At 39.6% G+C, this 23,414-nt stretch overlaps 2 protein-coding genes across 4 annotated transcripts in view; both read right to left on the bottom strand.

Annotated features, from left to right (window-relative positions):
- The window catches only part of LOC129711863 (60S ribosomal protein L35), a 204,872-nt gene that overhangs the window by 37,859 nt on the left and 143,599 nt on the right, over positions 1-23,414 (bottom strand). The window lies entirely within an intron of this gene.
- The window catches only part of golga1 (golgin A1), a 67,733-nt gene that overhangs the window by 20,072 nt on the left and 24,247 nt on the right, over positions 1-23,414 (bottom strand). Inside the window, exons 4-16 of one of the 3 annotated variants that reach the window (XM_055659832.1) lie at positions 23,004-23,078; positions 22,119-22,216; positions 20,514-20,546; positions 16,623-16,751; positions 14,931-15,100; positions 12,507-12,618; positions 9,996-10,121; positions 9,674-9,769; positions 9,463-9,558; positions 8,156-8,251; positions 7,878-8,030; positions 4,316-4,411; positions 1,638-1,727 (exon numbers count right to left, since the gene is read on the bottom strand). In XM_055659832.1, coding sequence (XP_055515807.1) covers positions 1,638-1,727; positions 4,316-4,411; positions 7,878-8,030; positions 8,156-8,251; positions 9,463-9,558; positions 9,674-9,769; positions 9,996-10,121; positions 12,507-12,618; positions 14,931-15,100; positions 16,623-16,751; positions 20,514-20,546; positions 22,119-22,216; positions 23,004-23,078 — 1,370 coding nt within the window. The remainder of the gene's footprint in view (positions 1-1,637; positions 1,728-4,315; positions 4,412-7,877; positions 8,031-8,155; positions 8,252-9,462; positions 9,559-9,673; positions 9,770-9,995; positions 10,122-12,506; positions 12,619-14,930; positions 15,101-16,622; positions 16,752-20,513; positions 20,547-22,118; positions 22,217-23,003; positions 23,079-23,414) is intronic. The other 2 variants (XM_055659834.1, XM_055659833.1) reach the window with 2 other exon arrangements.

The following is a 23,414-nucleotide window of genomic DNA, read 5'->3' as shown; positions in this document are numbered from 1 at the left end:
TCATGTTCATGGATTTTTTTGTGCAATAGTGTAAAATGAAACAATATGTAATGCCAGTTAAAATACAGAATATGCTTTCTTTCAGGGGTGTGTAAAATCCTTCCCATGGCAGCAAAGAAAGATCTTGTCGATGATCTTACATGAACAAAATGTAAGGTGGAAAAGGAGTCAAGTGAAACACAAGTTATACAAACAGGACACAACGTGCCAGCTGATTAAAGATAAAGATTATTAATTTTCATGTGGTTTTTCCTATTGTTTTAAATGAATTGATTCAGTGAAGTTGTGTTTAATTTTAAAATTAGATCAAATTTAGATGATACTAATTACCTCTTGATACTTTACAAACCAGATAAACCTTTCTGACAACACTTCAATGTTGTAATTAAATACATATCTGCCAACTAATCACATTTATCTCAGAAAGACAAACCTTTATTAACATCAATAATAAGTATGGAGAGTAAATATAGAGAGTGGGAGGCTGAGGAGTGACTTTATAGAGGCATATTTAAAGTGAACAACTGCAGTCTTTTTCCAGGTGGGCGAAAATCAAAAACTAGAGGGCATCAGTTTAAGGTGAAACAGGAAAGATTTAAAAAGAGACACAAGTGCTGAAGTAACTCAGCAGGGCATGCAGCATTCCAGGAGAATATGGATAGGTGGCATTTCGGGTTAGAACCCATCTTCAGACAGGAGTCGACAGTTTATTCAATTCTTTCACCACTTAAACAATTACTTTTATGAAACTTGCTGATCTTTTAATACTATTTTATTTCAGATAGTTCTCCTGGAACTGTCCAGCTCACCTTGCTCTCAGGACCATTTATTCTTGGCTTACTGTAACTCGAGGAAAGGAACACCAACTATGACCTGTAGCTGGTTGAGCTATTAGATTTGATCGTTGCCTCCAAAAGATCCCTCTCTAATCTTTGCAGCACATTAATACATCTAGCTTACTTCACTTACAAAACCCACTATAATAACAGTTGCATAATCTTTATAATTGCTATAGATTTATATATCAATCCTTTAGCCCCTAACTATAACAATTTGGCAAAATAATAACGGAAACAGTACCTTCTAGTCCGAGCAACACATATTCCCCTAGTATCTCAGCGCTCAGACTATAACCCCCATTCCCTTCCCATCCATATAACTATCTAATTTATTTTTAAATGATAAAAACGAACCTGCAGCCACCACCTTCACTGGAACCATCTTTGCACCACTCCCTTGAGTAAATAAGTTCCCCCTCATGCCTAAAAAGGTACCAAATTAATTTTTGTTTGAATCTTCAACTCTCAGGAGACTTTCAAATAGAGCACACTGGAAGTCGTATTTTGTAGTAAGACCTCAGAAGACAATATTTTAGCATCAGAAGACAATATTTTAGCATCAGATCCATGGGGCATTAAGGTTGCTATTGTCAAATGGAGGCGACGATTGAGATTCATATGCTCAAGAGAGTGCAGATTCTTGTGTCTGCAGCATTACTAATGTAAGAATTAAAATGTGTCCTGACTAAAAAACTGGTGTAATATTTAGAAAAGTCCAATGAAATCTATTCATAGAGAATCATATTAGATTAATCGTATGGATTACTTAACCAAATAGACAATATGGTTGGAACAAACCTTGTGTTCTAATTCCTCTCTCTGTGTTCTGGCCTCTTCTAATACTTTAGCAAGATCAACACTCGCATTTTCACTGGTTCTTAATTTATCCTGCATTAAAACATTCCAGTATATTAGCATAGTTGCATTATTAAAATATCAAAGTATTACAGTGATGACATGTTTACATATCCAATATTGTATATTCACACTCACGTCACATATTTGATATTTCTGCTATTTTATGGTTAAGTAAATTGCCTTATGTAATTATGTGCGTACTCAGCTTCTTGGCTGTGAAGGATTGAAGCTTAAATATTTAACACTACTGGGTAAACAGTATGTTCACTCTAATACTACCTGCTTAAACATTCCTCTCAATGTCAAAATGCTAGATCAATGTTTATCCAACTGATTTAATACAATCGTTTAACTGAAATATGTGGATAAAGAACTATTTTTATTTTTTTATTATTTTGTTTATTCTTCTCTCTTTTATTCTCATGTGTACATTTCAACCAACGTTTGATACTATTAGACTTAATGAAAGAAAAAAGCGCATTCAGCCCAGCAGATCCATGCCGGTTAGTAAAGGGCCTGTCCCACTATGGCAACCTAATTTGCAAGTTTAGAAGAGTTTGCACTCGCAGCATGGTCGACCCATGGTCCTAGGAGGTCATTGTAACTTCATACTCGAGAGAAGTTCCCGCATACTCGTAGCCTCAGTTTGGTCGAGTAAAAATTGGTCGGCATGGTTCTTTTGAACTCGTAGTGCAGTGATAGTGGGGTCGCCATGTAGTTATAGGCAGTCGAGGTAGCCGTAGGCAATCTCCTTCGCTGACCGGGCATTGGCTCATTGGAGTTTTCAGAACCAGGGAAAACCGACCGGTAATGTTAAATGCCCGCTAAACTTTATTAAAAGTTGTCTGGCTTCTTAAAAGTGTCTCCACTCTTTCTCCCCCCTCTCCCCCCCTCCCCCTAAAGGAGTTACCGTACACTGTGCCAGCCGTCTTTTACCTTCCTGTTCATCGCGGGTGTGAATTTCAGACAGCGCTCCCCCGCTTTCCCTGGCTGTGTGTGTGTGTGTGTGTGTGTGTGTGTGTGTGTGTGTGTGTGTGTGTGTGTGTGTGTGTGTGTGTGTGTGTGTGTGTGTGTGTGTGTGTGTGTGTGTGTGTGTGTGTGTGCACGTGTGTCCACTGACGGTCGATACAGCTCGTGGTTTTATCGCTGACGGTCGATCCAGCTCTGAAGAATGAAGGCCGAAGAGTTGCTGAAAAGTCGCGTAAGTGGGACAGGCCCTTCAGAGAGCAAATCCTATCAGCCACATTTCTCCCTCCTATTTCCCTGTAGCCCTGCAACTAACTCCCCCTCACATGCCCAGCAACTTCTCTTTGATTCTATCAGCAGTGACCCACACCAGCAGGTAATTTTGAGCAACAATTTACACTATCTGAATGTCTTTGGGATGCGGGAGGAAGCCAGAGCACATGATGAACATGGATGCGGTCCTGGGGAGAACTTAAATATGTAATATGTGTCTCCTGTTCTTCAATTTTATGACTGCATATCTCAGTGACGGTTCTTCAATATGATGAGTCTGCGCCCATGAGTCTCCCTATTTCTTCTCTCCATGGACGACTCAGATTCCCTGCAGAGCGAGGAGGCAGAACTGCAACTAAAACTGATAGCAGTTGACTAGAAGTGCAACAAGTGTTCGGTAATCGTGCAAAAGATGGTTTTGAAAGCCATTGCTTGCTCCCACTTCTCAACCTGAGCAAACCTCAAGCCAATAATTTTAAATTAATTTAGTGGAAAGTAAATTCATTAAGTATACAAGGGATACTTTGAAGTACATACTCGCTACTTTGGGATTGCATGTTCTTTGTTTTGCAAAGTCATTTTGTTATAATTGTTTTCATTAAATGATTTGAAACACAAAACTTTCATGCACAAAAAATGTTTTTCACAGATTCTCCCTCTCCATCGAATCTATGCATGAGAATAGATGATTTGCTTTCAATTGGATCAAGGTGCTGAAAAGCAGTAATATGCCACTTAATGGATGCGGTACTTTTTAAACCTCTCCCTTCTAGTGGGCTCACAGCTGTGCAAGCTGCCCAAACTCCCATCTGTGAAATGATACATGGCAGGTGATGAGAAATGTTGAAGCAATAAAAGCATTTCATATTAGACATAGAATATAGAAAACATAGAAAAATAGGTGTAGGAGGAAGCCATTCGGCCCTTCGAGCAAGCACCGCCATTAAATATGATCATGGCTGATCATTTAAAATCAGTACCCCACTCCTGCTTTTTTCCCCATATCCTTGATTCATTTAGCCCTATTCTCAAAGAATATTACATGGAAAAATACAAACCATGAAGGAATCAGAAACAAGGCACTAAAGTCATGATGTGATATTTTGGCATGTACAAGAACCATTCAAATCACAATATAAAACTGTATTTCAATTAGATTTCTAGAAGAAAAATAAATTAAATATAAATGTACTACAGCTGAAAAAGAGTTGTTGAAAACGAGTAGAAAGAGAAATCTGTTTATATATATCCCAGCAAGATGACAAGCAAATATTGAGTAGCAGGGTGGCAGTGATTATACAGTAAAGCATAGAACATAATACCCTAAAAAATATCATGAGTAACCATTCCTAAATACTATTTTAAAATACAGTACAAACCTTTGACTTTTCAAGTTCACCCTCAACTTCCTTCAAAGCATTTTCAGTCTCGTTAAGTCTGTCACTTAGATCTTCATTTTTCTGTTGGAGTTGGCACTGTGCACAAATAAAGACAAACAAATGGCTCTTATGGTTGGGTTACTGCAAATGGCGCACAGAAGAGAAGTGATTATTACTAATCTAGCAGTCAGAATTATTGACTGTTGAGCCAGGGACCATCAGTTTGAGTTCCACCACAGCAGCTGGGAAATTTTACCTCAAGTAATTAAATAAATCTGGAATCTAAAACTAAAACCGGTTGTTGATGATAACCACAAAACTATCAGATTCTCACAAATCCCCAGCTGGTCCATTCATTTTCTTCAGGGAAGAAGTTCTGTTGTCCTTATCTGATCTTGATCGTATGCAATTCAGTTCATTTTTAGTTTATCGTCACGTGTACCGAGGTGCAATGAAAAGCTTTTGTTCCAGCCCCCAACCATAAGATTGATTAAGGGCGGCTCAGTGGCGCAGCTGGTACTCAAAACGCCAGAGATCCTGGTTCGATCCTGACCTCGGGTGTTGTCTCTGTGGAGGTGGCACATTCTCCCTGTGGTCGCTTGGGTTTTCTCTGGTTTCCACCCACATCCCAAAGAAGTGCGGACTTGTAGGTTAATTGGCCTCTGTGCATTGCCCCAGTCCGTAGGGAGTGGACGAGAAGGGTGATAACACAGAACTAGTGTGAACGGGTGATCAATGGTTTCAGTGGCTGAAGGGTGTGTTTCTATGCAGTATTTCTAAACTAAATTAAACTTCCTCTTCAGTTTAGGAGCATTTGGAGGCGGCCAATAAGTGCCCGCATTGCCAGCAATGTCCAATACGTTACAAATACACGCCATTATATTTTCCCGGGGTGATCTTACATGTACCGGGAAGTAATAGTGGCTACAAGGTCAAGAACTAAGCAGGCAGGAAAAATACTTTGGAAGAATTGCTTAATGTAACTCGTGACCTAAAAAAAACTCACACTAATAAAGAACTTCACATCTAAAGTTATGGCTACCATGGTAACTTTCAAACCCATTTTATCATGTGAATCAACTTGATGAACCTTCTTTGCAAAGCCTCCATTCTGAGAATATCCTTTCTTAAATATGGTCAAAACTGTACACAGTACTCCAGGAGAGGTCTCATCAGTGTTCTTTAGTTTCATCAAAGCTTCCCTGCTTTTATATTCCGTACCCATTCCCAAGGATTGGTACATGGATAGGGAATATTTGGATGGATGAGGGTGCAAGTGCAATTTAGTCGGCATGTTAGGCAGTTTAGTCGGCATGGACAAAATGGGCCGAAGTGTCTATTACCATGCCGTACAATTCTTTGACTCATTGCAGTAAACGCCAACATTCTATGGCCCTTTCATTTTTTTGAAAATATTTTTATTGGAGATAGGTACATAATCTATTACATCATTACTGTCTTACATTTTTAAATTGATAATATTGTCAGTTATTATTACATTGTCTCCAATACTTTTTGCCCTTTCTAATCACCTGCTATCCCTGCATGCCAATCCTTTGTTTCACATAATTGTCGCTCTGTATCCATTAATACTGCAACACTTTGTAGTCTCACTCCATTTAAGTAATAATCTGCTTTGTCATTTTTCTCTCTGACAAAAACAACCTGTTATCTTCCCATATTCTAAAGGCTAACCTGCCCACTCATTTAATTTATTTATATCACTTTGCAGATTTTTTGCTCCCTCCCCACAACTCACTAAACAACCAATCTTTATATGATCACCAAATCTGGCAACAACACATTTGGTTCTTTCATCTGGATCAATAATTTAAACAGTGAATAGTTGAGGCCCGAGCATTGATCTCTCTATTTACTAATTACTAATAAATAGTAATTATTTACTAATAGACAATCTGAAATGTAACCAGACTATTTCCTGTTCGTCAGTCAATTGCGGAGTGTGCATAATACCGCTAAGCTAGAAAGCTCTCAAGCAGTAACCCTCATGTGGCATTTTATTGAATGTCTGCCAGAAATCCAAACAGACCACCGACTACAATCAGTTTGAAGAAGGGTGCCGGCCAGAAACATTGCCTATCCATGTTTCCAGAGATGCTGCCTGACCCGCTGAGTTACTCTAGCACTTTGTATCTTTATTTGCAAAACAGCATCTGCAGTTCCTGTGCCCACACCTCTTGATGTCCATTTATCCACTCAGTTTGCTCCATCCTCAAAGAGCTCTTAGCAAATTTGTAAAACATGATTTATCTTTCATAAAACCATGTTGAGTCTCTTTGATTGCAGAATAATTTTCTAGGTGTCCTAATGTTGCATCCTTAATAACAGATTCTAGTATTTTCCCAAAGATTACTTTCAGCCTGACAGACTGGACTATTATTTCCTACCTTCTGACTCCCTCCTTCTTGGATGGGGTTCTTATATTTGCAGTTTTCCAATCCTTTGGGACCTCTCCAGAATCTGGGGAATTTTTGAAGATTATAATCAACACATCTGCCATCTCTGCAGCTGGCTCCTGGGATGCAGGCTATAGGTTCAGAGGATGTGTCTGTCTTTAGCCTCATTAGTTTGCTTGGCAGTTTTTCTCCCAGTGATACAGATTGTCTGTCTTAAATTCTTCCCTCTCAACAGTCCCTTAACTATCAAGAACTCCAAGATTTTTAACACGGGGATGAATCCAAAATGACTATTTAAAATCTTTATCATTATTAATTCTCCAGTCTCATCCTGTAAGGGATCAACATCTGCTTTAGCTGCTCTCTGTAAAATCTTTTACAAAGCTTAAGAATCTGTCTCCATATTGTTCCCGGATTTACTCTGAAACTCCGTCTTCTTCTTTGTATGTCTTTAATTATCGTTTGCTGATTTCTAAACATTTTCCAATCACCTACCCTACCACAATATTATATGCCTTTCCTTTCCATTTGATAACATCCTCAACTTCCTTAGCCATGGTTTATTTCTCATTGAACCATACCTTTGCTGACTTTCATGAAATTATCTCCTTAACTGTCTGCCACCTCTGACTATTCAATCTCCTTTCCCAGCCATTTTGAGCAACCCTGTTCCCATCCATTGGAATTTACTTTAAATTAATTGACTCCATTTAACACTATTTTCACACCAGGTTTGTCACCCTCACTCTGCATTTGGAATTCTGACATGCTATGATCACTTTGCTCGGAAGGATCCTTTACTATGAAACTATAATTTTTTTCCCTCCATAATCATGCTTTTTGGTGCATTTCTGGGAAAAAACGTTTTGCCGTTACATTACTACGTGAATACCTAGTCATTCATTTGATTTCAAAGATTCCATTCTACAAAAAAACCTAAATAATAATTTCTGTCCCTTATGTAAGGAGTGTTTTAACACAAAAACTCTATTCACGACAGATCTCCCATTGTGTATTTCCTCTCTCCTCTCTCCCGTTCTGATGAAAGGTCATTGATCAAAAAGTCAAATTATTTCTCTCATACTCCCTCGGTTTTTTTAACCCCAGAAATTAGTAATAAAACATATAGGTAATACAACACTTACTATATTGTGTTGCGAAGCTGTTTTGTCAAATTCACGGGCAGTTTCAAGGGCAGCTATTTGGGCATCCACTCGGCTGGTCTTCTCGATGTGCTGATGTCTTAAAGCAGCAATCTGATGCTTCAATTTATCATTCATGGCTTCACTTTCTTCTTGCTACGAGAATAGAAATTATCTCAAAATGTTAACAACTAAGAATAAATATTTCCATTTGAATTTTTTTTTAAATTAATCTAATTTTCAAAGATTCATGATCATTATATTTTTATCATTTTCCTCACCAGCTTTTTTAATTGAATTTCTTTCTCATTTACATCACTTTCTTTCTGTGTTAACTTGTTGTTGGTGGACTGTAACCATTGCTCCAATTCACTGACCTGGAAAATAATCAGATTGTTAGAAATGGCAGTATGAGGGGAAGACAAAAATTGTGCCTTCAAAGCACAAAACCTAGGTGTCATAGAAGAGGAATAGTCACACAATAATCCAATTATGCAAACCAGCATCTGCAGTTCCATGTTTCTACATTCTCCTCACAATCACACGATGTCTAGTCAAACTTTGTTGCTAAATTTTATAAATTCCATCATTATGAAAACATTGAATCATTTAAATCGTCCAGATGTTGTTGTTCCCACTTTGCAGTCACAAATTAATCCACAATGTAGACACAAGGAATTGCAGATGCTGAAACTTTGTGCACAACACAAAGTGCTGGATGAACTGGAGGACATGTATAGGCAACGTTTCGAGTTGAGACCCTCCTTCAGACTGATTATAGTTGGGGAGAGAAAGCTGTAAATGAGGCAGGCGCGGGACAAAACCTGGTACATCGAGAGCATAGGGGTCCCGCGTGGCCGAGAGCTACCCAGTGGGGGGCTGCCGAAAATGAAGGGAGAGTCCACGAAAGGCCACAGAGATCCAAGGGGGGACCTGGCAGAAGGGCATCGAGAATGAAGGGGGGACCCGGTAGGGGGCTGCCAGGAATGCAGGGAGAACTGGTGCGTGGCGCCTGCAGGCAGAAGATAGGACTGTTGTAACTTTGTCGCCACCGCATATGTAGTGACTCGTGTGTATTGCCTACGTGAGATCTGCTGTACGATTTTATTGGATTGTATGCAAAACAAAGCATTTCATTGTACCTAGGTACACATGTGACAATAAAGTATCATTGATTTGAATAATTGAATCAAGGGTTCATTAGATACAGGTGAGGGGGGGGTTTGATTGGCAGGTGAGTGGGCAGGATGGCAGAGATGAAAAGAAGACGAAAGAGTGACAAATGGAGACTAAAGGAGACAAGGAGATAAAAGTGAAATGTAAAGCCAGAGTGAGAAACATGGGTTGAAAGAGATGGGGCATGAAGTGGGGGGAGCAGGGGTGGGCAAATGGGAGAATGGGTGCGCACCAGGGTCAGGGAAAAAAAGGCGTTGGAGGGGGGGTAAAATAAAAAGAATGGGGTTGGGTGTTGCCTAAAATTGCAAAATGTTCATATTGTTAGGTTGTGAGCTACCCAGGACATGGTGTTTACAAGTTGCCACGAGGTAGTTCAGAAATCACTACTGTAACAGAGGAGGTTAGAAATTACCTGACTTGCACTCTTGTCTTTGAAAATCTGCATATCAGCATCTTTTTGCTGCATCAAAGACTGAAGTTCAGTTATTTCCATGTTTTGTTTACCTATCTAAAACAAGTTGGGAAAAGTATTCAGTAAAAACATACCACCAAACATTTCTCTGTGTTAAGAATTGCTGGAATTTATTATTGGAGATAATTAGATTTTCTACTGCAGTGGATACCTGTCTTTCAAACGCTCCCATAGCCTCAGCGTGGCTGGTCTTAGCTTCCAACAAATGCTCCTGACTTTCTTCCAATTTTTGTTCCAGATAGGATTTCTGCAGAGCACACTTAGAGGTTAACAAAGTAATAGAATCACACTTCAACTCCAATTTGATGGACATAGACTGTGTTTATCAAAGAACTAAAAAAAAAAACTTGAAATCTGAGAAAGGAAATTACAGTGGTACACGTAGGATCATTGAAAAGGATCCAATCAAGCAATAGAAAGGCCTAAATCATTTAATTATTGCAATTTAAAGTTGCTGTTGTGTGAATCTGTACCTCTTTAAGCAGCTCTTGTACATGCTCATCCTCAGAGTAATTTCCCTCGAACCTTTTTTCCAGAGAAAATACTTTTGCCTGTAGGTGCTCAATAACTCTTCTCTTCTCCTCGGTTTCCACAGATGCCTATTTACAAAGAATAACAGGGTTGCAATGAGATGCTAACTGCAGATTCATTAATGTCACTGAAAATGTTAATTAGATACACCTGTGAATCACAACGTATGCAGCACTGTTTTTCTCCCTTACACTGTTATTTAAAGCGTTAATGAGAGTTTCCTTTCTTTCATTCAAGGGATGTGGGTTTAGCAGGCTGAGCCAGCATTTAATAACCCGTCCTTTGTTGGGTGGTGAGCTAACTTCTTGAACCGCTGCAGTCCCTCAGATGTGGATACACACACACACACACAATGCTGTTAAGTAGAGAGTTCCTGGATTTTGACCCAGTCACAGTGCGGGAAAGGCGATCTATTTTCAAATCAGGATGGTGCTTGATTTGTAGGGAACTTCCCGGTGTGGTGTTAATTTATCCCTGACATGTTGGAAATAAGAATTTTAGAATTGGTCTCTTTAGGAAATCACGGTGGTACACAAAGCATGTCAATTAATTGAATAAGTCAATTAATGCAACATTTATGTACTTAAGATTGGCAGGCCTGAAATCCAACTGCAGTTCATCAATCCTCTGTACAAAATGCACACCCCTGGGGATAAAAAAAAACAGATTTGTCTCAGTTGCCATATCTCATATTGAATAGCTTAGTAACACACTCTGTGTTGTGTGTAAAGAATTGCTTGATAGGTCAATCTGGCATAAGTTGCCTGCAAATCTGTGCAGGACAACTTGACAATTTAACAAAATATTTTCATGTGAATTCTTGGTTTAGTTTAAAGATACAGGGCAGAAACAGGCTCTTCGGCCCACTGAGTGCACACCGGCCAGCGATCACTGCAAATTAACACTACCCTAGACCCACTAGGGACAATTTTACATTGGAGCGTGGGAGAAAACCCTCGCAGATGACGGGGAGAACGTACAAACTCCGTACAGACAGCACCCGTAGTCAGGATTGAATGGCAATGTCAGGCAGTAGCTCTACCGCTAAATCACCGTGCCGCAAACTTTGTTTTTCATGGTCAGAATTAAATAAGAGCATTTTATCTAACAAGGAACTTCTTTAGATCATACATCCACATGCCAGGAAATGTTCTGTTTGGACTATTGCCCATTCCATTATGACACCAATGTCAACTCACTATGCTTGAACAATGATCCACTTCAGCAACCTTTCAGAAAACAATTAAATTAACCAATGTCTTACAAAGTGGCAGCTTGATTTGAGACGTCAATTTTCTTACACATTTTTTTTTAAACGGAGGTAGTTAGGGCAGGTACTATAACAACTAAAAGACATTTGGATAGGTACATGGATAGGGTTTTTTTTTTTAAACGGGCAGATTGGTACAAACTAATGAAAATTCTCTTTCGTAGAATCAATCACAACTCGGTATTTACTATTTATTGTCTATATGAGCTGCCCTGTACAATTATATTTTTTATTATTAGGACATGCAGTTGCTATATAATGAGAAAGAATATATTTAACTCAAATTTAGGATCTAAGTATGCAAATTATTTTTGCTTTAGCCATGAAATATGTTGATATAATAAGAATTTATGTTTTATATAAAATTTATGTTTTCTATTGCTGCATGCAACAGGTTTTATCACAGAATTTAACACAGGCATATTTACTAGTTTTGTGATAAATCTAAAGTTCAAGCAAGCAAAGAAATGAAGATGCTATTTGGCTGGAAGTAAAACATGAATGTAAATAATTTGTTTTCAAAAGTTTCATAAAAATGCAATTCTGCTGATGAATGATTTTGTTCTATTTGAAACAGTGCATTAAACTATTATACCGTAAAATATAGCACAGAATGGTACAGCACAAGAACAGGCCCTTCGGCCCACGATCTCTACATTGAACTTAATGCCAGAGTAATCCAACCCCATCTGTCTGCACATAATCCATATCCTTCCATTCTCTGCCTGTTCTTGTGACTGTCTAAATGCCTTTTACACGTCACTATCATATTTGCATCTACCACCATCTCGTTGGCCCATCCCATTTCACTATTTGTGTACAAAACAAATGTGCCTCGCACGTCTCCTTTAAACTTCCCTTCTCTCACTTTAAAGGTACACCCTCAAATATTTGACATTTTCACCCAGTGAAGATGACTCTTAGACTATCTACCCTATCTATGCCTCTCATAATTTCATCAACTTCTATCAGGTATTCCCTGAGCCTCAGGGAAAACAATTCATATTTGTTCAACTTCTCCTAATAGCTAATATTCCCCAATAAGGAGAAACAGCCTGCTGAAATGCTTCTGCACTCTCTCCAAAGCCTCCATATCCTTCCTGTAATGTGGCGACCAGAACTGCACACACCATTTACGCCAAATCTGGCCTGACCAGTTTTATACAACCACAACATGCAATACCTTTTGTAAATCAGCTGAGAATCGCTGGGTCACATCTTGTAATTCCCGAGCCCTCTGTTCCAATTCAGTTATTTTCCCTTCTGCACTTCTTTTTGTTGCCACCAGTTCCTCTCTGTGTGATAAGAAAATAAAATCAACAGGAACTTTTTTCAAAGTTACGAAACAAAGAATTGCTCACAAAAATGTATAAGAAATTAATAAGAGTTTTGTGTTCTTTTGGTCTAACAGCACTTGGCATCATTTCACACAAAATAACTTTAAGCTCAAGCTTACTGCAAAGTACATTGTGGATGCTTAAAGTTTGTTTAAATAAAGTAGAAACAAAAACTAGAGCATGTAGTTCTGTTCAGTTTGCAACTGATGGCAGAGATTACATTTTTGCAAGATAATAAATAATAGCCCAGACTGCTCCTTGAATTTAAAAACTAAGCCCTGGAGCTGTCCCAATACAATAGAATAGAATAGAATAGAATGCAATTTATTGTCATTCAAACCTAGGTTTGAACGAAATATCATTTCTACAGTTTTTTACATTACATCACAATCCAAGACCCACACTTAACACAGTTTACATAAACATCCATCACAGTGAGTCTCCAACATCTTCTCACTGTGATGGAAGGCAAAGTCTTTATTTCTTCCCTTTGTTCCTTCTCCCGCGGTTCAGCAGTCCAACTGCAGTGTCGAGGCGAACTGGGGCTCCGGATGTTAAAGCCCCCGGCGGGCGATGGTAAGTCCTGAGGCCGTTTAAGCCACGCCGGGCTATTTTAAGGCCCGGCTCCATGTCCTTAAACCCGCGATTCCAGCGGGAGAAGTTGCCGTTGCGGAGCTCGGAAAAGCGGTCTCCCACCAGGGACCTGCGAGCTCCCGATGTTCCCGTCCACCGGGTCTGCGGCCAGTGCCTCCGAATGTATGGTTCAATAATTATCCTTCCACTTTGCTGTCAGCTAGCACACAATCCATTGTAAGACTTTGTTAAGCATAACCTGGCTGTTCCATTTCCCCATATTACACCATAGTACTTCAGAGTACCAGTCATACTCTTTTCCTATATTACACCATAGTATTTAAGAGTACCAGTAAATATACTTCACTAGTAATTAATTTATTTTGAAACACTTTGGAACATTCTGATGTCATGAAAGATCAGCTGTAAATTAAAGTTCCTTATTCCTTTACTTTGGAATTATCATAGTTTATGTGTAAGAATACTGGAAACTTGGTCAGAGGCATCCCATCATCCAATACATATTGGATAGAAACTTCCCACTTTAAAAAAAAATTGCAACAACACTGCTTCTCAGCATAGGACATTTACAATAACTTGTCTTTACAGCAAAGGACGCTAAGGATTTTAATAGCAGTCATCAGATAACATTGGACACCAATCCACATTGCGTGATATTTTGAGATATGACCACAAAGAGGTAAGTTTAAAAAAGCAACAGGAGAAAGAAGAAGTTGAGAATGAGATGTCTAAAGAGGGATTGCTTGTTTGATCATAGAAACTGATACTGCAAATAAAGAAGTTCTCTAATATAGTACTGGTATTCCAATGATCGAGAACAAAATTAATGTGATAAGATATTACTTCACTTTTTTCTGATAAATGCTATATTTCTGTCTCAACAAATTGAATAAAACCGCAATCATAGAAAATGGAGAAAATGTTTCAATTTTATTCAGAAAACGACTGCCCACATCGGCATGTCCTGTTATATATTGCTTCAAGCCGTTTTTGGCTATATGAAATTACTGGTAACACTGATGATATAGAAAGGTGGACAACGTGTAAATAGAACTAAAGATAATACACAATGGAGAAGACTTCACCAAATAGGAAACTAAGAGCACATGTTGGAAATTTGGGCACAGAATTGCAGACCTTGAATTTGCATCCATTAATGTAAAGCTGAGGCCCACTTCCAAATCCTAGTTTCTCAAATATATTTTCAATTTGCAAAACGAAGGAAAAAAAAAACTTTATATACCCCTGAAGTTCTTCAAGATCCTGTTTTATGTAGAGAACTCCCGATGAACAGTATTAAACTTACTACAAGTAAGTTACTTACTACAACTAACTACACCAATGATATTCCGCCGCCCTTGGTTCCAGAGCCTTGGCGGATTATACGTTTTGCCGGACTAACAAAGTTCACATAATAATAATTCCGAATAATAGTAATGCGGGTTGTTGTCCCCGCTCGACATGTTGATTTACCCAGAGAACAATGGAGAAGATTTTCTCAGTTATCCTCAAGGCCTTGATAATTTGGAGGTAATATTACAATTGTACCACGTTCAATTAGAATAAGTATGATCAGAAGTATCAGGTTCATTTTGAATCAATCAAATTTGTACAATTTATGGAAGAATGAAATATTTCATAATATGATAAATGACATTTCCTCCAAATTGTTTTACCTTTCCTTGGTCATGTCTTCGGTTAAAGTCGCTAACTGCTGCAGCCTTTGGTTTAGGTTTGAAAGTTTCTGTTTGGAGACTTTCAGCTCCTCTTTGGTTTGATCTAGCTCTGTTTTCTGTTCTTCAAGTTCTCTTTCAACCGTTGATAACATTTCTTCTTTTTGCAGGAGCTATAAAGTAGATAAGTTTTAGCTCTAACCACAAAGAAAGTTTTAATGCAATATTCACAAGATTACAACATACTTTATTACTAATATTTTTAATCGACAAGTGTGAGATTGTAATTCTCTCAAACTATCAGAGATCAACAGAATTATGAGTGCTCCTTTCTAGACCATCTATAATTCCTCATGCGTCATGTTTATTCAACTGATTGCAATCCTTTAGCTGTAACAAGTTTATCCTAATAGAGAAAACTTTTTCCGAAAAATGACAAATCAACATGATTGTCTTAGTGGGTGACTTTAATTTCCCCACTATTGGGCCTGGCTCTCGGTCTTGTTCAGGGCCAAAGATTTAGACAGGGCAGAATTTGTGAGGTGTATCCAAGAGGGTTTCTTGAAACAGTATGTGGACAGTCCAACCCGAGAAGGGAACATACTGGATCTTCTGTTGGGAAATGAGCCTGGCCAGGTGAGTAATGTTACAGTGGAAGAGCATTTTGTCGATAGTGATAGTCAATAGTGATCACAACTCATAAGTTTTAAGATTGTTTTGAATTGGGAGAAGGCTAGACCTTGCGAGAAGGTACTAAACTGGAACAAGGCAAACAACGCCGTTATTAGGCAGGAGCAGGAAAGGGTGCACTGGGAGCAGTTGTTATTAGGTCTGGCCACATCTGATATGTGGGAGTCGTTGATCAAAGTTCAGAACGGATTGGTTAGTTAGTAAGTTTGCAGATGACACCAAGATTTCTGGGGTCGTGGAGTGTGAGGATGCTTGTCAAAGGTTACAGCGGGACATAGATCAGCTACAGAAATGGGCGAAGAAATGGCAGGTGGACTTTAATCTGAGCAAGTGTGAGGTGTTGCACTTTGGGAGGTCAACCGTAAGGGGAAAATACAGCTAATGGCATGACTGAACAGCATTGATATATGGAGGGATCTTGGGGCCCAAGTCCATAACTCCGTTAAAGTGGCAACACAAGTAGACAGAATAGTAATGAAGGCCTATATATGCTTGCTTACATAGGTCAGGGCAATGAGTATAAGAGTCGGAAAGTCATGATTCAGCTTTATATGACTTCCCGGCGCTTATACTCATTGCCCTGACCAACGAAAGCAAGCATACTATAGGCCTTCATTTGAAGTATTATGTGCAGTTCTGATCACCCCATTCCAGAAAGGCTATGGACGCTTTGGAAAGGGTGGAGTGGAGATGATCAGAATGATGCCTGGATTAGTAGGTATTAGCTACAGGGATTAACAAACCATCTTTCTCACTGAAATCAAAAAGAGCAGAAAGATGCAAATTAATTTCTGCATTTAGAGGGATGTTTCCACAGGCCCGTGGGCTACAGCTAACACTGCAAACCTGTTAGCAATACGTCCCACCCACTGTTAAAATCTGGTTTGAAGGGTGAAATTAATTATTCCAAAAGACTGTCTGCTTCCATGTCCTATCAGTACAACGTAAGTCCACAGTGAAGTTTTCTAAAAAGTGGAAGTTTGCAAGAATATTTATTTCATATACCATATGTTTGACTTTGGCAAGTTCCTGCTGCTGAAATCCATCCAGTTCATCCTGTTCATCTCGTTTCTGAAACAGATTCAAATTCTCATTCTTCATCTGCTTCAGCTGGTTCTCAAATGCTGTCTTCTCCTAAGAAATGTATTAAACAACAAAAGACTATTAAAAAAAAAATGAATGCCGTTTTATTCATGCAATTATACATAAAAAGGACAATGCTGTCAGACAATCCAAAAAGCCATTTTTATTTTTTACAAAGACCGTGCGTGGATTGGCTGATATCAGGATGGGTATTGTTTACAGACTGTAACTCAACATACAACAGGGCAGCACAGTGGCACAACTAATTGAGCACCGTCTCACAGCCCCACAGACCCTCCTGACTCCAGGTGCTGTCTGCGTGAACAGCACGAGTCTCCTCCATGTTTTCTCCTCCATCCCAAAGACATGGGTTAGTAGGTTAATAGGTCACTGTAAATAGGTTACTGTATGTAGTGAATGGCAGAATCTGGGGGGAATTGTTGAGAATGTGGGATAAATGTAGGATTGGTGTAAATGGGTGGCTGATGGTCGGCACCAGACTCAGTGGATAGAGGGACATGTTTCTGTCCTGTATCTCTCTATCTGATGAGCCTATGATCTTTTGATGCACAGACCCGAAAGAAGATCCTATTCTTATCAGATTTGACCTGGATTTTTCTCTCTGGTGACCCTTGTTGCACAGTTACCTCCGAACTGCAGTGATCCAGCAAGCTAATCACAAAGGTAATACTTGGATCATTACCCAACACAATTGAATTGTCATATAATCATGTGACAGAATGATCTGGGCTTTGCCAGATATCCACCTAAAATATATCCCGCAAAGGTGCCAACTGGTATATCACTCAGCATTCACAATCAATGTGACTAAAGTAGGTTTGATGATTTAGATAAGGTGTTAGTTAATTTCACCTTAGAAGGATGTGGAAGCACCATGCCTGGCCCCATTTCAAGAGGGAAATTAGCCTTTTAACCCATAATAGAGTCTCTCCTGTTGAAAACTGTACATATGTGTACCTCAGAGGAACACAGATTCGGGTATAATAATTCTATAGTAGCACTGCCTGATAACACTCAGTCCAGTGAAGGATAACCAACAGGTATCACAGCTGCACATGCCAGAACTAGGCCCCAACACGTCACCAGGTGAGAATTTCCTACCAGAACATAACGCTCAATATGTCTCCAATTCGTGAAAATTAATGGATGCTGCTGAGAGTTTTATCGCAATTTAACAAGTCCTTCCTGCCTCGCTGTTCACATTTCCAGATTTCCTCTTTCCTTTTAGTTTAGTTTAGTTCAGAGATACAGCACGGAAACGGGCCCTTCGACCCACCGAGTCCACGCTGACCAGCAATCTCCACGCACTTACACTACTCCACTCACACTAGTGACACTTTACAATTTGATCAAAGACAATTAACTTACAAACCTGTAAGTTTTTGGAATGTAGGACTACACTGGAGCACCTAGGGAAACCCCACGCTAGTCACGGGGAGAACATACAAACTACGTAGAGACAGCACCCGTAGTCAGGATTGAACCCTGGTCTCTGGCACAGTAATGCAGCAACTCTACTGCTGCGCAACCATGCCATTCTCATAGGATCATAAGTGATAGGAAAAGAATTAAGCCATTCAGCCCATCAAGTCTACTCTGCCATTCAATCATGACTGATCTATCTCCCCTCCTAACCCCATTCATCTGCCTTCTCCCCATAACCCCCGACACCTCCTTTGGTAATTTCAAATTTAGAGACATGGAGTCATACAGAATAGTAACAGGGCCATCAGCCCAACTCGTCTGTGCCGACCAAGATGCTCCATCTAAGCTAGTCCCATATGCCTGCGTTTGGACTATACCCCTCTACACCTGTACAAATGTCTTTTAAATGCTGATATAGTATCTGCTTCAACCACCTCCTCTGGCAGATCATTCCATATACCCACATTTTCTGAGTGAAAATGTTTCACCTCAGGTTTGTATTAAATCTTATCACACTCACCTTAAACATATGTTTTCTAGTTTTTGATTCCCCCCACACTGGGTAAAAGACTCTGTGCATTCACCCTATTAATTTCTTCATGATTTTATAGACCACTATAAGCTCAGCCTCCTGCGCTCCATGGAATAAAGTCCCAGCCTGCCCAACCCCTCCCTATAGCTCAGACCTCTCAAGTCCTCGTAACTTCCTTGTAAATCTTCTCTGCACTCTTTCCAGCTTGAAGACATCCTTCCTGGTGACCAAAACTGAATACAGTTTTGCAGGTCTGGCCTCACCAACGCCTTGTACAATTGTAACCTTATGTCTCAACTTCTATACATCAATACCCTGACTAATGACGGCCAATGTACCAAAAGCCTTTTTGACCACCCTATCTACCTGTGATGCCACTTTCAGGGGAGTATGTACTTGTATTCCGAAATCCCTGTTTTATAACACTCCCCAGGGCCTACCATTGAATGTGAAGGTCCTGCCCTGGTTCAACTTCCCAAAATACAACATCTCACACATCTGCTTTAAACTCCATTAACCATTCCTCAGTACACTTGCCCAGCTGATCAAAAGCCTGTGGTAATTTTTGATATCTATCTTCACTATTTATGCTGATACTCGCTGTTAGGAACTGTACTCGCTGGAGTTGAGAATAATGAGGGGGGGGATCTCACTGAAATCTACCAGCTAATGAAAGGCCTATATAGAGTGGACGTAAAAAGGATATTTCCAGTAATGGGAGAATGTAGAACTAGAGAGCACAGGCTCAGCATAAAAAAGGTTGCACCTTTAGAATGGAGATAAGGAGGAATTTATTTTGCCAGAGCATGTTGAATCTGTGGAATTCTTTTCCACAAGGCTGTGGAGGTCATGATATTGGGTATTTTTAAGAGATGCATAGATTTTTGATGACGTCAAAGGTTATGGGAGGAATAGGGTTAGAGAGAAAAATAGATCAGCCATGAATGAATGGCGGAGTAGACGTGATGGGCTGAATGTCCTAATTCTGTCACTGTGTCTTATGATACCACTCACTTTGGTGTAATCTGTAAAAGTTACTAATCATGCCTTGTGCATTCTCTTCCAAATCATTGATATAAACCACAAACAGCAATGGGCCCAACAACCATCGCCGAGGACACCACTCGTAACAGGCCTCCAGTCCAAAAAACATCCCACCACCACCCTCTGCTTCCTTCAATTAATGTATAGTTTGGTTGCTCTCTCTGGATCCCAGCTAACCTTCCAGAGCCTAACACGTGGAATCAAAGGCTTTATCTGTCTTCTCCTATTTATACCTTCCGTCAACTTACATTTTGTTATTCACCTGCTTCCACCACCATGATGTCTGACATTCATTCTCCTCTCAATCCTATCACCGACTTTCCACTTTGTTCCCTTTTCCCCTTTCCAGTTCTCTGCAACTTACTTGTTTTTATTTATTTTCCCTGTTCTGATGAAAAGGGAAGTGAAAGGCAAACATAACTTAACTGCTCATTCACGCATTGAGAGAGGAACATGCTGAGCATAAAGTGAATGCCCACTATTTCCTGATAGATGCCGACAACAGATCCTAGCTTGCCACAAAAACAGAAAATCTTAAACATACGAGACACAATAAGCTGGAGTAACTCAGCGGGACAGGCAACATCTCTGGAGAAAAATAATAGGAGACGTTTCAGGTCAGGACCCTTCTTCTGACTCAGTGCTGTCTGATCCGCTGAGTTACCCCAGCTATTTGTGTCTATCTTCCGATTAAACAAGCGTCTGCAATTCCTTCCTACAAATTGTAAACATTACAGTTTCAACCAGTTCAACATAGATAAAACTATAAAAAATTTGGGGAAATCCAGTACCTTTTCAAGAGTAGAAAATTTCACCATCCATTCCTGAAAATAAAAATGATTTCCAAATGAAAACTTTAGACTTTGGAGATACCGCATGGAAACAGACCTTTGGCCCACCAAGTCCGCACCGATCACCCCGTATACTAACATTACAATTTACAGAAGCCAATTAACCTACAATCCTACATGTCTTTGGAGTATGGGAGATTCCATACAAACAGCACCCCTAGTTAGGCTCGAACCTGTAAGGCAGCAGCTTTGTGCCACTGTGCCATCCTTTTGATGTTTGGTGTACAATTTTGGTCGCCCAATTATAGGAAGGATGTCAACAAAATAGAGAGAGTACAGAGGAGATTTACTAGAATGTTGCCTTGGTTTCAACAACTAAGTTACAGAGATAGGTTGAATAAGTTAGGTCTTTATTCTCTGGAGCGCAGAAGGTTAAGGGGGGACCTGATAGAGGTCTTTAAAATGATGAGAGGGGATAGACAGAGTTGATGTGGACAAGCTTTTCCCTTTGAGAATAGGGAAGATTCAAACAAGAGGACATGACTTCAGAATTAAGGGACACAAGTTTAGGGGTAATATGAGGGGGAACTTCTTTACTCAGAGAGTGGTAGCGGTGTGGAATGAGCTTCCAGTGGAAGTGGTGGAGGCAGGTTCATTGGTATCATTTAAAAATAAATTGGATAGGCATATGGATGAGAAGAGAATGGAGGGTTATGGTATGAGTGCAGGCAGGTGGGACTAAGGGGAAAAAAAAAAAAAAAAAATTGTTCGGCACGGACTTGTAGGGCCGAGATGGCCTGTTTCCGTGCTGTAATTGTTATATGGTTATATGGTTTAAGGTTAGTCCGAGTGTCTCCAATGAGGTACATGGTAGTTCTGAACCATGTTCTCATTCCACTTTCTCATCCACTCCTCAACATACCAGGGGTAATTTACAGTAGCCAGTTAACCTACAAACCCCCACATCTTTGGGATGTGGAAGAAAACCAGAACTCCAGGAGGAAACCCACGTGGTCAAAGGAAGAACATACCAATTCCACATAAACAGCACCCGAGGTCAGGATTGAACCTAGGTCTCTGGTGCTGTGAGGCAGAGGCTCTAACAGATGCACCAGTGTGCTGCCCTGTTCAAAAGAAAACTCAAGACTTAAAATTAATGTAAAACATGTAAAGGAATCCCCTGATTGTCATGAACATTTTCACCTAGACATTTTTTCTTCAGCTCCCGCAAGCAGTTTAAAGATAGAAAACATATATATTGTCATCCATGGTGCATGAAAGCACAGGTTGGCCACAGTCCCAATATCACCAGTGAAAGTAGATAGGTTTGCTGGAGCGGATGGCAGAGTTAAAAAGATATATTAGTTTAGAACACTTATCAAGCCACTAATGTGTTTTGTTTAAAGATCAAAGAAATTGATGCACTTTCAGATATACAATGAGATGTTGCTCAGAGAAGATTAGTGATGCACTACGAAAATCCCCTTTGACAGGAAAGTAGAATTATCTATCGTGTTATTGTTATATTGTTAGAGTAGCCTAAAATACACCCACTGTGGTCATGCATAAGGCTGAATGGAATTTGCAATATTAGAATTAAGTTACCTGATCCTTCTCTTCCAAGGCCAGAGCCATTGTCTCTGCCATTTTAGCCCTGTTGGCATGATATGCTTCGTTCTGTTCCTGTAGCTTCCTCATTGAGGCTATTTGAAATTTGAAATACAAAATATTCCATATTACCACCAGACAGTAAAACAAAATTCCATTTAGCATAGAATGTATTTTAAAATTAACTACTTACGAGAAAGCAACTAAAACTGAGCAACATATTTTCTCTGCTAAGCACAGTAAGAATCCATTCATCCAGCATTCTCACAACTTTGGTGATGCTGAATTAACCACTTTACCAGTCTATCTGATGTTTTTACATTAATACTTCAACATGCTTTTAATTCATATTGTAAAACAATATTACATTTTTGAACTGTTAAGCTTTAAGAAAGTGTGGAAAATGCAGTTCCAGAGAGTGATCAGAGAATAAGAGAACTGGGACCCAGGGGAGTAGAAAAAGAGAGCAGGGAACTAGGGGAATAGAAGGGAGTGTGGGAACTGGAGCCCAGGGAAGCAGGAAGGGAGCAGAGACCCAGGGGAATAGGAGAAGGGAGCGTGGGAACTAGGGCCCAAGGGAGTAGGGATGGAGCGCAGGAATCGGGGCTCTGATGAGTGGAAATTGCAAACATTTCCTGCTAAGCCGATGCCAAACCACCATGATCAGAATGGTCAGATCAGCAGATTATCAAAGTTCTGCTACATTTTGCAAATGGTCTTCCAGTTTTGTACAATTAAATTATAGTATTTAAAGACGTAAAAAAGTAATCTCTGAATGTTTTGGCTTTATTTTACATCTCATGGCAGAAAGAAACAGATTAGCATCTAAAAAACTATGCAATTGAATAAATCACACAGAAACAATAAATGTAATGTACGTACAATCCTGATGTTTCTCTAAGGCAATTTCAAGCTTCTCTTTCGTCTTCTGCAAATTTCGCAGCTGCTCGGCATAATCTTGTGTGAGGGGAGAAGGGACGCAGGCCAGGAGATCAAAACAAGCAAACAAAGAAAACAAAAACACAGGATATTCATGAGTGGAGGGCAGAAATGATTTTCTCCAACAGAAAATCATTGCTGTTAAGGAGAAGATGCCTTTTGATGGCCTCCCCTTAACATGTTAATGGTAAACAGAAAGATCAACTTTCCAATTAACAAACACAGCATACCAGGGAAAGTAAATGGTTGAGCATATGTTGGAGCCTGCTGGGTTTACAAAGTTAAATGAGCTGAAACAAATGCACGACTAGAAGAAACACACTGACTGCAATCTATGTGTAACATCTTGTTTCA

This window comes from Leucoraja erinacea, chromosome 31 (assembly GCF_028641065.1).
Source record: "Leucoraja erinacea ecotype New England chromosome 31, Leri_hhj_1, whole genome shotgun sequence".
Classification (NCBI taxonomy): Eukaryota; Metazoa; Chordata; class Chondrichthyes; order Rajiformes; family Rajidae; genus Leucoraja; species Leucoraja erinaceus.
The sequence above is the reverse complement of the archived record's forward strand: the minus strand, read 5'-3'. Positions and strand labels throughout refer to the sequence as shown.